The 17359-nt window shown below is 41.0% G+C and overlaps 1 protein-coding gene across 3 annotated transcripts in view; it reads right to left on the minus strand.

Annotated features, from left to right (window-relative positions):
* Positions 1 to 8597: 8597 nt before the first annotated feature.
* ILDR1 (immunoglobulin like domain containing receptor 1) overlaps positions 8598 to 17359 on the minus strand; it is a gene marked incomplete at both ends in the record, with an annotated part of 32561 nt that continues 23799 nt past the window's right edge. For 2 of the 3 annotated variants that reach the window (XM_084231658.1, XM_084231656.1), the window contains 3 exons: positions 8598 to 8639; positions 12740 to 13560; positions 13785 to 13916. In XM_084231658.1, the coding sequence (XP_084087784.1) occupies positions 8598 to 8639; positions 12740 to 13560; positions 13785 to 13916 (995 nt within the window). The remainder of the gene's footprint in view (positions 8640 to 12739; positions 13561 to 13784; positions 13917 to 17359) is intronic. The other variant, XM_084231657.1, reaches the window with a different exon arrangement.

Here is a 17359-nt window from a genome sequence, read left to right on the forward strand (position 1 = left end):
GTCAATTAACTTTTCTCATTACAATCCAATTTATAATACTTTCTAATTCCCTAGGGAATTCTTCTTTGACATTTGGATTATTTATAAGTATATTCCTTAATTTTCAAACGGTTGAAAATAGTCTAAATTATCCTTTTTGTTATTGATGTTCATCTTAATTTCATTGTGATCAGAGAACATATTCTCAATGAAATGCAACCCTATAAAATTTGTTGAGGTTCAGTGAAATAAGTCAGAAGGAAAAAGAAAAATATCGGATGATTTCACTTACAGGAGGAATATAGGGGAACCAAATAAGAAAGACATCTGTGTAAAAATATAACAACAGTACAAAACACAACAAAACAAAAACAGACAATTATAAATCAGAGACATCCTGCAGGGGAGGAGCAGGGAGAGGGATCAGAGGGAGGGAGGGAGGAGCACAGGGGACTGAGGTGATGGTGCCTGGGTACATTGGTGAAGGAAACTCTATGGGGACTACACCTGAGTGGGTGGAGGGAAGCAAACATTGTTTAAAAATGAACAAAGATGTAAAAAAAAAATTGTTGAGGTTGTTTTATAAACCAGCATAGGATTCAGGTCAGTTTTGGTAAATAGTATATGTACACTTGAAAAAATATACATTCTGTCTTGTCAGATGCCCTGTTCCATATATGTCAGTTAGAGCAAATATCCCCTGCTGTGCTTGTAAGTTTATCTACTTCTATCTAACTTTGCTTTATATATATATATTTTTTTTAAGATTTATTTATTTATGTATACAAGAACTGAGGTACAAGCCAGATGCGCGGGAGGGTGAGAGGATTCACCAGAGACAGAGCGGGGAACAGAACAGGCAGAACTGATGAAATACACTGCTGAGGGCAGCAGCAGGCGAGACAGGAGAGGTCTGCCGCACCATGTGGGATCCTCGCCGCCGGCCAGGATTGAACCGGCGCTGCAGAGGCTGCAGACAGCTTCACAGCGCTGTGCTCAACCACCTGTGCCACCAGGGGAGGCCCGCTTTAAATATATTTGAACTTATGTTTGTGAGTACATGTAGATTTAAGATTACTATATCATTTATGGTAAATTGATTCTTTTACTTTGTCATGTTCCTCTTCACGAAAGCTACTTGCTTAAAATTTTACTTCAATATTAATATAGCTAAGTGAGTTTTCTTTTGGTTAATGTTTATATGGGATACTTTCCCCCATCCTTTTACTTTCCATTTCCCTGTGGCTTTACATTTAAAATGTCTCTTATATGCACTATATGTGTGTGTCTGTGTGTGTATTTTAATCCATTCTAAGTCTTCCAGTGGAATATTGAGTCTATTTATATTTAATACAATAACTGGTATATTTATGTTTTATCTGTCACTTTGTTTTCTGTGTAACTAATTTGTGATATGTACCTTTTGCATTCCTTTTCTGCCTTCTTTTTGGTTAATCAAATATTTTTTGTCCCATTTCCCCCACTATTCACTTTTTCTAGCTATACATTCTTTAATTTTTTAATTTATTGATTATACTTGGAATCACTACATATACCCTGGACTTCTTGTGGTAAAAAAACATAAGTAATTAAACCACTTTCCTGGCAATGCTTGAATTTTAGAGTATTGCAATTGCATTTACTCTCTTACACCATTTTTTAAATTGTTTTTTAAGCATTTAAATTCTAAATAAATTCTGTACATATTTTGAACCCACAGGACAATATTATTAATATTCTTAATGTGCATTTAGATTTATTCACTTATATGCTTATTCTGGTTTCATTCCTTCCTGCATTTCCATGCTTTTTTCTGGAATCACTTTTTAAAATTCTCCTTTAGTTGTTTTTTTTAGTGCAATTCTACTGGGAATGTAATCTTAGTTTTTGTTTGTTTGACACATTATTTCTCCTCTATTTTGGGAGGATATTTTTGCTGTTTTGAAGGTCCATATTTCAAGATTAATGGTTATTTTCTTTCATATCTTGTATTCTGGCCTCCATAATTTAGTTGAAATGTCAGCACCAAATCAATTACAAAGTGAAGTTAAAGTTCCTTCCTTCCCTCCTGACTGCTATAAACATTTTCTAACCTTGGTTAGCTTGAGCACTGTCATGCAGCCTTACTTCGAGGCAAGGCCATGTCATACCAAGCCAGCCTAATCAATTTATATAACATGCCTGTTTTGTGCATTGCTTTGGAGTCATCTAAGACACTAGGACCTCTGAAAGAGGTGGATGTATCTCGCCCACTGCTCCCCTTAGCAGTGTATTTCAGTAGATCTGCCTGTTCTGCTCCCCACTCTGTCTCTGGTGAATCCTCTCACCCCTTGCACCTCTGGCCTAAACCCCAATTCTTATATGTATAAATAAATAAAAATAAATCTTTAAAAAAAACCCCAGGAAAATATACATGGAATTGAATTATGGGTACTATACCAGAAATGGAAGAAAAGAATATCAATAAGATGAAATTACTATATATGTGCACTTACCTATAGATTCCAGATTCAATGTACATACACTGCACAGTTGTAATTGTTTTCTCTTTGCTGAACATTGGATTCACTTTGCTGAACAAAGTGAATGGTTTCTCTTTCCTGAACATTGGATTCACTTCTGGCCTGTCCTGAGTTGAGATGTCAGAAATCCTTTGTAGAGGAAGGAATAAAAAGACTTAGGGAGATAATAATGTCAAAGTTAGATTTGTTGTGGATTACCGACATCCCAGCCCTGAGGACATGCCTCTCATAAGAGCATTAATGAAGGTAGTGCCAACATGTTTGAAAAGTATCATAATTGCTGTCTTCTGTAAGTCAGAGATGAAAGTGGAAAATACTGATAATTTGAACTAAGTTCTATGATTTCAATAAGGATGATGCCAACTCAGGGTGGCGGAGGATAATAAGTATCACCAAATTTTCAGAGACAACTTGGGATGGTTGTTTGACTCCCAGGAATATTTGGCATTGAAAAATTGCTTAGAGGGTCTTTAGCACTGAAATGGGGGGTTCATCATGTTTATCTGGGTAATATTTGTTCTGAAATAAAGGCATTGGTGAGTATTTGCATAGGACACAAATCTCACACTCCAAGTTCACTCTGAAAGACCCCTTCACTTAACTCTCTTTCCACACCAACCTCATCTTATTGCTTTCATTTCCCTGTCTGTCCTACCAAATCAGTAGCTCTTATCAATATACTTACTATAGAGCTGCTCCTCGGACCAGCTTGCCTATAAGGAAAATGAGCAATAAGAGAACCTGTTTAAAACTCTGCCAGTGGATGGAATTCCCTGTTTTTATTGCAGGGCCACTCCTTTGTGGGGCCGCTGCATGCAGAAGTCACCTCCAGCTGTTATGTGACACCATCTGTAAGTTAGGCTCATATTTTTTTTTCTTTTTCTGTCAACAAACCATAGAGAACTTTCCAGCTGGGTTAAGCATAGAATGAGGACAGAAGGGCAGTGTTATGGGAGCAGGTGCTTTAGAAAGTGAGCACCATTTGCTCATCTTATTTACACTTGCTCAAGCCCACATGATGAAGGACCATTGCTGGGCACGCCTGACTGTGTCTCAGTAGATGAGACACCCAATTCATGTGAAGCAGCTGATATTCCATAATCAAGTGGGTATTCAGTCTACCACCAGCCCAACAGCAAGCCAAGAGCTGTATCTCAAGATGAGAATAATTGTCAAAACAGCATGATTTTGCTCCAAAACCCTACCCGCCTCTGCTCTGAATCTCTTATCAGAGCTTCTGCAGAGGCCATTCGCCATTCTGATCAGTGAAAGATACTTACAAGTCATTTGACTCACTGATCATAAGTATGATGACCATATAATCTGTAATCCAAACTAGGGCAGTGTTGAGAGTAAAAGGAGGCACAAGTCATACATGCTGGGACAACAGGCATAAATTAAAACTGAGAGGGGCCTCCCCGGTGGCGCAGCGGTTGAGCGCTGGGTTGCGAAGCTGCCCGCAGCCTCTGCAGCGCTGGTTCGATTACTGGCTGCTCCCCGGCCACCAGAGGAGGGTCCCACATGGTGCGCAGACCTCTCCTGCCACCCGCTGCTCCCCTCAGCAGTGTACTTTGGTCCTTCTGCCTGCTCTGCTCCCTGTTCTGGCTCTGGTGAATTCTCTCACCCTCCCGTGCTTCTGACTGTACCCAGTGCTTGTATAAATAAATAAATAAATCTTTAAAAAAAAAACTACTTTAAAAAAAATAATTAAAACTGAGAGGTATAGTCATCTAGTCATAATAGCCGAGTGCTATGTACATCCTCGACCTGCAGAGTGCATATTGAAACGTGAATCCAGGAAATTTTGATAGAGAGCTCCTAACTCTAAGATATCCTGAATTAGGTCATTGAATTTCAAGATAAGAAAACAAGTATTCAGGCAGAAAGAAGTAAATATTTAATTTGTTCTCAAATTTTGGTATACATGAGAAGCACCTGAATGGTTGTTTGAAAGGATTGCAGGATTCTGTACCTGAAGTTTCTTGTTCACTAGCTGTAAAATGGAGCCTGAGAATTTGCATTTTAACAAAGTCTGTTGATTTTGCTGATCCAGGAACCAACCTCAAATTTAAGAGGCATTGATCTACAGAGAAGAGAAAAAATTCCACAGAAACATTCAATACAAAAGGATAATGGAGCAATTGCTGTAATACTTTTAATAAAAATCTATACCAAAATAGGTTGCAATTTTAGGGCTAATTGCTTTCATAAACACAAACAAATTCAGTGGAATTGCTACTTATAAGAATCTCTTGGCAAAGTTACCTGATGAAGAAATCCAAATAAGCAAGGTAGAGAACTCAGGAATGCAGAAGCTGTGTTAAATATATAGCCAATACCAAGTAATTGTGAAAATGATTGACAAGCAGATAATCAATATAAACTTTGATAAAATAATACCTATATGGAGGCAAAATAATTTATCTCATCTATAAGGAATAAATTATGTGAACCAAAATTTGAGCTTTCCTTCAAGGACATCAATTTTAACTTCAAAGGAAACTGATCAAAATTCATAACAGATGCTATGACAGTACTTATTTTTCCCACACACCTTGTTTTTTCTGATAATAGGATCTAGAGGGGACAGTATATTTTTGACCTGAGTATCTAAAAAAAAGCTATATTTACTGACTTAGGTTCAGATGAGATCTCCAATGATAGAATGCCTGACTATGGTCTATCTTAACTAGTTTCTCTGCTGTATTTTCTTCTAATCAAGCTAAAGAAATTATGGCTCTGGTGCTGCCAAACTAATCATTCACCTCAAATGTAAATCTTTATGTTTATCAAGAATTGTGAAATGTTTGAGATAATGAAAAGAAGTCTGAAGGCCTGTCTAGGTCAAGTCTTGATGTATCTGAATGTAAAATGAACTCTGTCATTTATGAAATAGCCCCCAGAAAGGCACAGCATTTTACCACACACAATTATAAAAGGCCGGCCCAGTTTTTGGTTTTTAAGATGGCCATCAGATTTCTCTGTATCCCTTCTGTAGAAGTTGAAAAATAATGTTGAATAAGAATCAGGTCTTTCTCAGCTTTTCCAAAATAAACATAAGTGGGAACTTTGTTTGCTTTGACAATAAAACTAAGTTGGGAGGGGGAAGCAGAGATTAGAGGAAATATGAGAGTTGCTAGCGTTCTCATTTTTTTTATACCAGGAAGTCCATTTGAAATGCAGGCTTTTAAGCAGTGACTCTTACTGCTCAATGTTTTCCTTTGTCTTTTTTTTTTCTTCCGTAATCTGGAAGGGCTCTTTTTTTATTTTTTAAAATCTATTTATTTATTTGTTTGTTTGTTTATTTATTTATTTTTCTTACAATGTTTGCTTTCTGTACTCAGGTGTATTCCCCATAGAGTTCCCACCACCAATTCACCTGTGCGCCATCACCATCATCCCTTGCGCTCTTCCTGCCCTCATTTTGATCCTTTCTCTCCCCTTCCCCTGCAGAATGTCTCTGATTTATAGTTATCTGTTTATTTTTGTTTTGTTGTGGGTTTTTTTTCTGGTTGTTGTTGTTTCCGCTTGATCCCCTAAATTCCTCCTGTAACTGAAACCATCTGGTATTTTTATTTTTCCTTCTGACATATTTCACTGAGCATAATCCCTTCAAGCTCCATCCATGTTGCTGCGAATGGCAAGGAAGGACTCTTTTAAAAAGTAAAATTGAAATGAAAGATTTGAAGGTTAACAATTTCTATAGTTTCACTTCAATTTCTTTTTGTTCTATGAAAGACAAAAGAACAGGTGATGGTGCACGGGTGCATTGGTGAAGGAAACTCTATGGGGACTACACCTGAGGGAGTGGGGGGAAGCAAATATTGTTTAAAAATGAACAATGATGTAAAAAAATAAAAAAATTAATATAAACATAAATAGCTTCAATAAACAAAAAAAAGGCAAATAGAACAAATTGTAATTAAAAGTAGAATTCATATTTGCTCATTTTAAAAGGATTTTTTATCAATTACTATACATGCAAAGAAAACATTTTGGAATGTGATGTTCATATACTATATTTAATTTTTATTGAGGTGTAGCAGACATAATAAAATTTACTCATAAGTGTACAACTTAATGATTTTTAGTAAATTAACAAAGTTGTGCAATCAATACTATAATCTAAATTTTAGAACATTACCATTGCCCTAAAAAGAAACCTATTGTGCATTCCAATTTCTGTTCCCACACAGATCAGAACAACCAGTAGTTTACTTTGATCTGTAGAGATTTACCTTTTCAGACTATTTCATATAAACACAATCATATGTGTGTGTGTTCTTTCGCATCTGGCACTTTCATTTTGCATGTTTTTGAAGTTCATCCATATTGTAGCATGTATCAGTAATTTGTTCTTTTTTTATTACTGAATAAAATTCTAATTATGAATATACCACATTTTGTTCATCCAGTTGCCAACTGATGAAAATTTAGATTTTTTGTTTTATTTATGATGAATGAGGTTTTTATGAACATTCATGCACCTGTCTTTTTGTGGATATATTATTTTTCTTGGGTAGATACCAGAGGGTGGAATTGTTGGGTCATATATTAAATTTATGTTTATTGTTTGTTTTTTAATTGCCTAAAGTTGCAACTTTGAAAAGTGGCTACATCATTTTACATTTCCATTGGTGGTTATGAAGACTCCTATTTCTTTATATCTACACCACCATTTATGGTGAGAGGAATAGGAAAAAGAAGTTAATGCCATCTTTTCCTGGCCAGAAACCCCTCACTTACTGAATTTTATGTCTTCCGAGGTATTAAAATTTTTATATTTTTTCCTGTTTTGCTAACTTAGACATTGTTACAGTATGGGTGTCGAAAATCCCAGAGACCTTTACCCAAACAGGCATTTAAAACATTTTCTCAAACATGTAATGTTAATGACATTAGGAGAAAAAAATGGATATGTCAACACAATAGGATCGAACAAAGTTCTATGTAAGGAGATGTGTGTGTTTGTGTGTTTGTATAAAGGTACTGCTGAGGAACACACACGTATACCTCACACACCCTTCCTTTCAGGCCATCATCTTCCAGTCTCAAGCAGGGTCTTTTCATCAAGCACAGTTGGATTCCAGAAACCTTCAAAGGAACCTGGGAAAATGGGAGGCTGTGGTAGAGTCTACTATCGGGAGGGCACAGCTCCCTCCTTCTAGAACTATGAGTGGCAGAACCCACTTGGATGCCTCTGCTTGGGGAATCTCAACTCTGCCAGAAGAATGGTGCCAGGACATAGGTGACTCCAGAACTACCCAGGCAGGCCTGGTTGTTCTCTCACCTTTAGTGTGGAATAAGCTTAATCCAACCAAGTCCATTAAGTTATACTCAGGCCATTATATTATTTATTTATATACTGTGTTATTTGTGAGAAAAAATTAAAGCATTTTTAATGGATGCATAATATATAAAAAATATTAATTCAATGTTGAAAAAAAAAGAGTAAGAGAAAAAAGGAACAGGAATAAAGCTGATGCAAAACTGCTTCTCTGTGATTTTCCCTACTTGCAACACATAGTCTGTGAAAGGGGACCTTGCTGGAATACTTCCTTTGACATCTCTAATTGTATCCTCAGAAGCACTCAGGACCAGGAGATATGGGGGCAGTGAGACAGATTCCTAACCTGGATGGATCCTCTAGATACGCTACAGAGGGAGACAGGCCCCATAGAAATTTCCCTATAATACTCTATGGAGTCTTGCTCCTGAAACATGTTTCATTTCTTCTAAAATATTCCTGAGTTCTCATTTTAAGGATGGCCACGGTTTGAACAGTTTAAACTACTTGAAGATTCAGGCTAAGTTCTTGAAAGATCACATCCCAGTTAGAGTTTATTACAAGTCATAGACTTTCTAAATTTGCAGAGTGTGAGCCAAGGCTAAAACTACACTCATTATCTCCTCAAATTCTTGTTTTTAATATTCTATTTGATTCTCAAAATTTAAGCCAAAACTGTTAGACACAGGATTACATTATCCCTCCTAGGTCAACGGAACGTCTCTTCCAAGTCAGCTGGAAATCTAGGTGATGCTGATGACATGTGGGAGCTGAGACAGATGTAGCCATAGTAGTGCTGTGCCCGGTGACTAAATGACCACACTCCTTCCACTATGGGAGCTGTTTCTGTCCTGGGGAATAGAAAAACACACACAAAAAAAATCCAGTGAGCTGGGATCTACTATCTACGCATAGAGTAGGAGGCGCTAGATTCTGGTGTAAATCCTTGGTAAGTGGTAGCCACTGGGACAGATTTGAACCTTAAAAATACTTCTTGATTCTTCATGAAGCCACTCTTCCCTGGACTTAGGTTTTTCTTCTTTCCTACCTCTCTGGAGCCACCCTCAAACACCTTTAATTTCTTATCATTGCTCACAGTCTCATTCATTCTGCCTCTTTCTGATTATTAACAAGTTGCAATCTCCCTTAGCCTGAAGAAAAGGCTCCCCGTTCTATTCATAGTCCGTCTCTACCATTCATTCATGAAGACATGGCTCGATTTTCCCTGGCTTATTTATATTCTCCTGAACCATTCCTTCTCAGCTCTTTCTACAAAGTTTACCTTCATACCTTAGTGTTTCTCTGAAGTTATTTTTCAATCATTAACTATCTCCTACTGACAAAATTCAATGACATTTCGTCCACTTGATCTTTCAGCTTTTTTTTTAAAATGCTCTGTGAGGGCTAGGACTATGGTTTACATTTCTCTTATTATTGTAGAGATCATTTTTAAAAAGATTTATTTATTTATGCATACAAGAGCTTGGGTAAAGGCTAGAGGTGCAAGGTGTGTGTGTGTGTATGTGTGTGTGTGTGTATTCACCAGAGACAGAGTGGGGAGCAGAACAGGCATATTGACTGAAATGCACTGCCAAGGGGAGCAGCGGGCGAGACAGGAGAGGTCTGCTGCGCCATGTGCGTCAGCTCCCTGGCAGAGATAGAACTCATTCTGCAATGGCTGCCAATTGCTATATAGTGTTGAGACTTAACCCCTTGTGCCACAAGGGTGGCCCTAGGGATCATTTTTAATGTAAGTTTTGAATACCTACAGCCAGAGTCCATGATTGTGACCTTTCTCATTGAAATGGCAAAATAAGATATCTGTCCTAAAATACTATATATGTATGTATATTTATGTTGCTATAAAATGTTTTCATTTTATCAGGAGAGTGAATTTTAGGGGACATGATTTCTAATCAAAATGCTGTGGCATGGTTGCTTTCTGAAACAAGGAAAGGAAAGATAGGGCAAAAGGAAGTTGTCCAGGGCTCACTGAAGAAAAATCTAGACATTATTGGGTAATAGACTTCTTTATTGAAAGTAAAAGATTAAGCATCTCAATCTAAAAGAACATTTTTAAAATTAAATCAGAGTCAAGAAAAGTAGAAAAGATTATTTTGAATTTTCTACAGAAAGTATGAGTTTAGCGTTGAGAAAAAAAAATGTGGTAGTTTTCACATGTATTCAAATAGGTATGTATAAGTCAAGTTCAGAACAAAACAGAAACACCTTTTGTGAATCCCTTTCTGATAGGGCAAGATAGAAAGAAAGACAGTCCATTTGAAGGAGACCAGGAAATAGGTACCACCATTGGAAACCACTGGAATTTAAAGTTTGAGGTTATGGGAAATTCCTCAGCATAACTCTGGCATTTTCTAATGGGCAACCCACAGAGAATGGTTCTTATGTGTTTCAGATTCCTAAGAAATCATATGCATGAGTCCCTGTCTGTTGGAATCTACTTAATAAATGTTGTTCTTGAGAGAAAAGGTTTCCAGGTGAGTCAATGCTTTTTTTTTGTTAATTAATATTGCTCTGAATATTTAATAAAACATTTAGAAAAAGTATTTTCTAAAAAGTTATGGTACAGCTGGTACTGCTGAAAGCTTGACTTTTAAGGAAAGTCATTGATCTTAACTCAGGGACTCAACCTCACGTCATGTGTAATCAAATACCGCCATCTAGTGGCCTTATTGTATTACAACTTCTGGAGTTAGCTGCAAATGCCAGATTCTTGGGAGGCTAGGAAGGTGTCAGGGAAGCAGTCAGTCGTGCCAAGGAGAGGAGAGAAATAGGAGACTCTGGCCCCACCTAAAGGCATTAACAATTCAAATTACAAACAACACACTGTGCCCTTCAAATAAAACAATCTTCCAAATCAAACTTTGGTCCTGGGCCTCTGTTCACTCTGAATATGTATGTTCAGTTGAATGTGATAAAGTAAAATAACTCTCTGGGAGATAAGTTCAGAGAGTTCCAAAACAATGATGGCTTTTAGAAGTATCTTGAATGAAATCTTTGCCTCTTGAGAGCACCTTAACAACTGAATATTGAGTTTGCTCGTGAATTATTCCTGTGTACATCTCGATGATAAAGGAAGCTGTGATACTTTCATAAAATGGGATGAAATAAAGTCAACAGAAAACATCACTGCCCTATGTGATTGATTCCCTTCTTTTTCTCTAAGGAGGCAGCATGAGTTATTGATAAAGGCACAGCCTTGAGAGCCAGAGGGCTATGCTCAAGCCCTGGCTTCACCCTCTAGTGGCCGTGTCTCCTGGGTGGGTTACTATATCTGGCTGAGCCTCACTGGGTGGGTTCAAGGATTAAATGAAATAAGATTTGAAAATGCTTTACCCCAGTGTCTGCAAAACATAACTGGTATTCTTTTTACTCTTCTCCTACTTATAAAAAGCCACCTAATTTAACTTCAAGAAAAAGCTGAGGATAGGACTTGGATTTTGAACCAAAACTTGAGTTTTCAATTACATTTTTCTATTAAAATGAAGAGATAGTTTAATCACTCTATGAATAGAGTCATAGCAGCTGTGCTGATTCTGACTGATTCTGTATTTTCATCCAGGGTGTAATTTTTTTACTGTAACATGGAAAAGTTATCCACTATAGCATGAAGATAATAACGCAAACCTCACAGGGTATTATAAGGATTAAGAAAGATGTTACATATATGTCTACAGCTCAATAACACTTAGGAAAAAGACACTCCTGATTTTCATTTTTACTGGTCTTTTCCTCTCACGGGACATCTGTGAGAATAGGCCATAATCGTCAGTGATTACTTCACAAATGCCTGCAGGCCTCTGCTACCTTCCTCATGTATCATTCTCACAAGAAGTTTCTTTTCTGGAAAATCCAACACTGTGGCTGTCATAAGCTTCCTGTTCCTTTGCACATGCCCTGTGTGTGGCTGGTTCTCAAACCAGATCAGCAGAACTTGCATTTCCAAATGACAGTTGTTATTCTGCAATTCTTGTCCCCATAATACCCCTCAACTCTGGGAACTTCCCCTGAGTCTACTACGTATCTACTACTGAGTCTACTACTTTATCTCAACCGATGCAAAAACAGAAAAGAATTTTTGTCAAATAATCCTTTTTCATAGGTAGCTTGTAAGTTGACTCCGAAGGCAGGTCATGGCTATTTTTGAATGATGGCAACACAACTTTGCAAAGTGACAACATTAAAGGAATACTATCATTTGAATATATTAATCATAAAAAATTATTTTTAAGTCACATCTGAAAAAACCAGAGGGCCAAAAGGTCTGCATCCTTCTTTGTACCCTCTTAAGGTTATGACTGGCACCCATCACCACTCTGCCCGTTCAGTCTTCTAAAGTCTTGACCCATATTTGGGATATTAAGTTTTGTTTTGTTTTTCAAAGTCACTTTAACTAATGACCCTTTGTGAGGGTCTCATAGAGCCTCACCCTGAACATAACAGGACTTTGCACACTGGTTTGCAGCACCCAGAAGTGGCACACTTCAGTCTGTTTCTAATTTGGGGTATGGAAATACGTTGCTAAGTAGAGCAAGGCAGCTATGACAGGAAGTAAAGCCGAGTCATGAAGGCTGGCCTTCAGGTCTAGTTCCACTACTCACATGGTGCTTTATTATCCTGCGTCTCATTTCCTCATCTGTGAAATGTTGGGGGAGGGTGGACCTGCCTCATCTGCCTCATGGGCAAGACCAAAAATGAGAAGGCCCTTTGTTAGCAGCAAGCATGGAGCCTGTCCCCTGCCCTCTACACTCACTGCGTCACTTTTCGCTCTACACGGTGTCTCACAAAGCCCACAGGGCAAATTGTACAGAACAGGGGAAAGGTACCCTCAGCGGTGGTATGTGAGGGGGCCTATGTCAGCTATTTCCGAGACTGGCTGAAGGTTCCTTCCTCCCGGTACCTGACCCTGAACTGAATGCCCCAGGCTCACCGAGCGCCTCTCCACACTTCCTTTTTTCCTGCCATTCTGGTCTGGAATGACATCCAGGGAGCGGTAGCTCGGTGGCTTCTCCTCAGGCCAGTTTGGAGACCGTGAGCGACGACGGGGGTGTGCCCTCCAACTTCTGGGCTGCTGCTCCTTCTCCTCTTCTGAGCTCCAAGAACTGAGGCCAGAAGGCAATGGAGGGGAGTAGCTTCGATGCCTGCGTCTCTGATGCCTCCGGTTGCCTTCCCGGGGGCTGGGCCTATGGGGTCTCTCTGGGTATCGGCTCCTGAGAGGAGGGTGACTAGGCTGCCAGCGGGCCTCACTGGACGAGGGACCATCACTGAGGCTGTCCCTGTCTGACCAGGGTGTGGGTGACCCATGCAGCCTGGAGCTGTGATGACTTCTACTCCGCAGCTGGTCCAGCTCCCTTTGCTGCAATGCCCAGCGCTTAGGTTCCCGGTTTCGGAGCTCCTGGTGGAAATCAGGATAGTAGTGCTGCCTTCTCCCCTCCCTCATATCCCAGGGTCCAGGAGGAATCGGGGTGAGCCGTTGCTGGTGGGAGGAGCTGCTGGTCCTCTGTGAGGTTGGCAGGTCTCTGGTCAGCGGCGGCAGGTGGATAATTCTGCGTTCCACAATCTCAGAGCCCAGGGAGGACAGCATACTGCAGGGATGGCCAGATCTGGCTTGAGGGTTCAGGGCCAGAGGCTGGGCTGGGTTGAGGTTCCGCAGCTCTTTCTCCAAATATTCTAGGACACCATTGGGGATGGGCGGGGGAGCGGTGGTCTGGGTCATCGGCATCTGTGCGAGGCTGGATCTCAGGGACAAATCTGAATGGAAACAAGGACAAGAACATGCAGAATGTCTGGCTCAAAACATGCTCCTCAGAATCAGGGGACCAAAATGCCCCATTATTCAGCTTGTACCCACCCCCTCCCATCGCCAGTCATAAGGATACCCACACCCTATTTATCTTGAGGGCCTGATATAGCCCATGCTCCTACCCTTGCCCTCTGCCCTCTCCCCCCACCCCCATATCTCTGGCAAGGTTTACCTCGCTGCAGCAGTGGGTTCATTGGATAAGATGAGAACTGGGAGCTCCTGTCCGCCCCCCAGTATAGGGGTTTTTCCATCAGCTGAGGGCCTAGAACCTGAGCCTGCTTCATGTAGCGGTGGCGGGTCAGGGCTGCAGGGGGGAAAAGGAGAAATGCAGACCCTCAGCCAGGGCGAGGTCCATACCTCCCACTTCACTTCTCTCCACCTGGCAGCCTTTCCAAGAGACCCATCATAGTATCGCTCCTCAGAGTTCTTGCACCAGAATAAGAAGTAAGGGAATAGCAAATTAATCATCGCTCTGGCAAGGAGCTGAGAACAAATTTCCTAGGTAAGGGTGCAAGTCTTGCACCCCTGCTCTTAAAATTTGACTTCCTAGTCTCAAAAACATTTCATCATCCCGGCCTTTTCCAGGGTCACCTAAAATATATAGGCAGACACATGGGTGTTAGCAGGTGATGAAATCTCAGGCCCAGGTCAACAAGGCTTTGATCCACAGGCCAAATACAGAAGGTACAGATGCAAAGGGCACTGTGAGTCAGGGGCTGCCAGGGAAGCTCAGGGCCACCTGCTCAGAGTGAAAAAAAGAAAAGGATGTAGATGTTGAGGTCAATGGGCAGAATTACTGGTAAAGGGAGCAGCAGACCAGGCCTGCAAAAGAGCAAACCAGTGGGCAGATGACAAGATATTGCAAAAAAGCTGAAGTGGATCCCAGGAAACCCTTTCTGCTCTTCTCACCTTATTAACTTTTGGGGTTTTCCCTAAGTTGGTGGAATCTCTATGGTGGGAGGGAAGGAGGCGGAAAAGGGAGAAGGGAAATACCATCTCCTTTCAGAGCAAAGCAAATAATGTTAAACAGCATACAGGAACCATAGAAATTTTACTCCAGTTGCTTATGTGTGGCTGCTCTAGAGCACACAACCCCCAGAGAGTGCAAATTAAAAACAAAAGCAATTCATTGTTTTTGTTCATGACTTTCTATTTTGAGGCAATTGTGACTCAGTGCCACGTGGTGCCAAGGCCCCTGTCTATCCATGCATGCAGGAAATATACTTGGGTGCTTTGTTTCATGTAGAAAGTGCCTCACTGAGTGCCCAGCCTGGCACTCACCTCCTCCTGGGTTCCAAGCCTGGTGCCTCTGCCCAAGCCTTCCCCCTGCCAGAGTAGGAAGGGGTAGCAGGCAGGTATTCTAGACCCCGCTGCACAGGGTAGGGATTTGCCAAAGCCAGCAGGTAAGGGGTCATCTAGATGGCGGCTACCCAGTGGCTCCAGTGTGAACCACACTTCCAGCACAACAGGAAGTGGTTGCAGCAGCGCCCTTAGAAATGTCCGGAGCTCCAGGCCTGATGTTGAGTCACAGAGCAGCTTGGAGGAAATCAGATGCAAACATATAGCAGCTCACACAGCTGTCACACCTGCGTGCCAACGGACAGCTCTCCAGATCCCGTGAAGATACGTCCACACACTCAGCACTTTCGTCTCCCTCTTGCTAGCAGATGCCACCCCTTAGCTTCTAACACATGACACAGATGCCCTGCCTGATGCACGCCAGTCACTATGTAAGATAACCAATCCTCAGAGAAATATCTTTTTTTTTAAAGTTTCAAATATGTTTTATTTTTATTTTTTAAATTTTTTTAAACAATATTTGCTTCCCCCCACCCCCTCAGATTGAGTCCCCATAGAATTTCCTTCCCCAAGGCACCCATGCACCATCACCTCAGTCCCCTGTGCTCTTCTCTCCCTCCCTCTGCTCCTTCTCCCTCCTCCTCCCCTGCAGTGTGTCATCAGAGAAATATCTTAATGTGGGACTCAGATGAGGAAGCTGGGCTCGAAGGGGTTACCTTCCCAGCCAATGTCCCTCTGTGACTGGCAGAGGTAGGGCATGACCCTGAGTGTCTGGTGTTGAAACCTCTGTTTTTTCTCAAACCACCAAGTCCCCAGACCCTTCATTTTTGTAATAAAGCAAAAAAGCAACCAACCAAACAGAAAAAAACCCACAAAACCATTCCCAGAAGAACGTCCTCACTTTATTTCTCTCCACTCAGCTCTACACCTTTCAAAACCCACTCCAGGCTAGTCTCTGCTTCAAGGCCTGGGGACATCCGACCCACTCATCTCTCACCTCACCCCTCTACATGAATCCTGGTTTCTTCCAGATGGTACTATTACCTCTTCTGGCCCCTTTCTTTTCTTACTCTCCCAATTCAATATGAGATAAATGGAGAAAAGTGCTGGACTTACTCCTTACTCCTCCAAATACTTTTTTTTAATTTTTTTTTTTAATTTTTGCACAGGGAGCTTTCTAAGACTGCTCCAGATGCTCCATGAGTCTTCCCATCAAATGTTCACACTCCTGATGAATCCACAGGCTCTCTTATTTGCTATGACCTTTTCCCCAAGGCGTTTCCTTTTGCTGATGCACAAGAACTGATGAGATCGGAAGAAAAAACACATTCTCTCAACAGCTCCACTGCCCTCCTGTCCTTGGAAGTAGCCCCATAGGGGTCTGGATCCCATGTCCAGAGACCCTCCTTTAGTCTAATACAACATGAGAAAATCTGTGCTTCCAACATACTCCCTGACTCTAATTCAAGGAGCCAAACGGGAATTGACTATTGAGTTTTCTCTCTAGCATTTTGAGAAAGATGGGCTTTGAGGGTCAGAGGGACTGCAACTTGAGTCGCATCCTATACCAGCTGTGTGGTTTTATTTCCAGAGTGTCTGAGCCTGGTATCCTCATCTGGTAGTAGGGATTGCTGAGGTTAAATGAGGTGATATGTATGAAATGCCTAGTATATGGCAGGTAGTCAATAGATAGTAGCTCTCATTATTAAAAGAAATCATTATATTAAGTTGTTTCTTTTGCCTTAGATCTGATAGCAAACACATGTAGAGAGTAAACCACCAAAGGCATATGCTCATTTCTGAGGAAAACTGAGGTATAGTCTTTAAGACATTCCCCTTGTGACAGAAATGACAGTCAGCCTCACCCCTCCAGACACCTGTGCTTCCCTCTCCGCTCCCCTGCCCAGCCAGTATCACATCATGTGGGGTGCACCTGAAGATCTCCAGCTGTGAACCATTCCTTACCAATCCCCCATGCTTACAGAACTTATTCTTTGACCTCTTGATGCATCGCCATGCAGTCGTTTCACTTTTTCTTATACTACCACCCCCTCTGAATTGACTGGCCAGTGAAAGCCTCAGGAGCTTCCTAGAATTCCATGTCCCTGAACTCTTATCATTTCAGCTTTAGGGAACCACCAGCAGATGCTTTCTGACCCCATGCTGGAGAGCTGGCTACACAGTCAGATAACTCACCTCCACACAAACATGCCTTTCCTTGACTAATCTACCAACTGTGTTCCCCCCTCCAGAGCAGCTTAAACATTCCCCACTTCTCATGCCTTCTCTCTCTGTGATCTTTCAGCTGATGGTATTGTTTTTGTTGAGGAAGAGGAAGGAAACCTGGACATAGAATCAAGAGACCTAGGTCTAGTCCAAGGCTCACCACTAATGAGCTGTGTGTAATTTTGGTCAGTCTGTCTGGACCTCACTTTCCTCAGCTGCAAG

This window comes from Talpa europaea, assembly GCF_964194135.1.
Source record: "Talpa europaea genome assembly, chromosome: 4".
In the NCBI taxonomy this organism is placed as follows: Eukaryota; Metazoa; Chordata; class Mammalia; order Eulipotyphla; family Talpidae; genus Talpa; species Talpa europaea.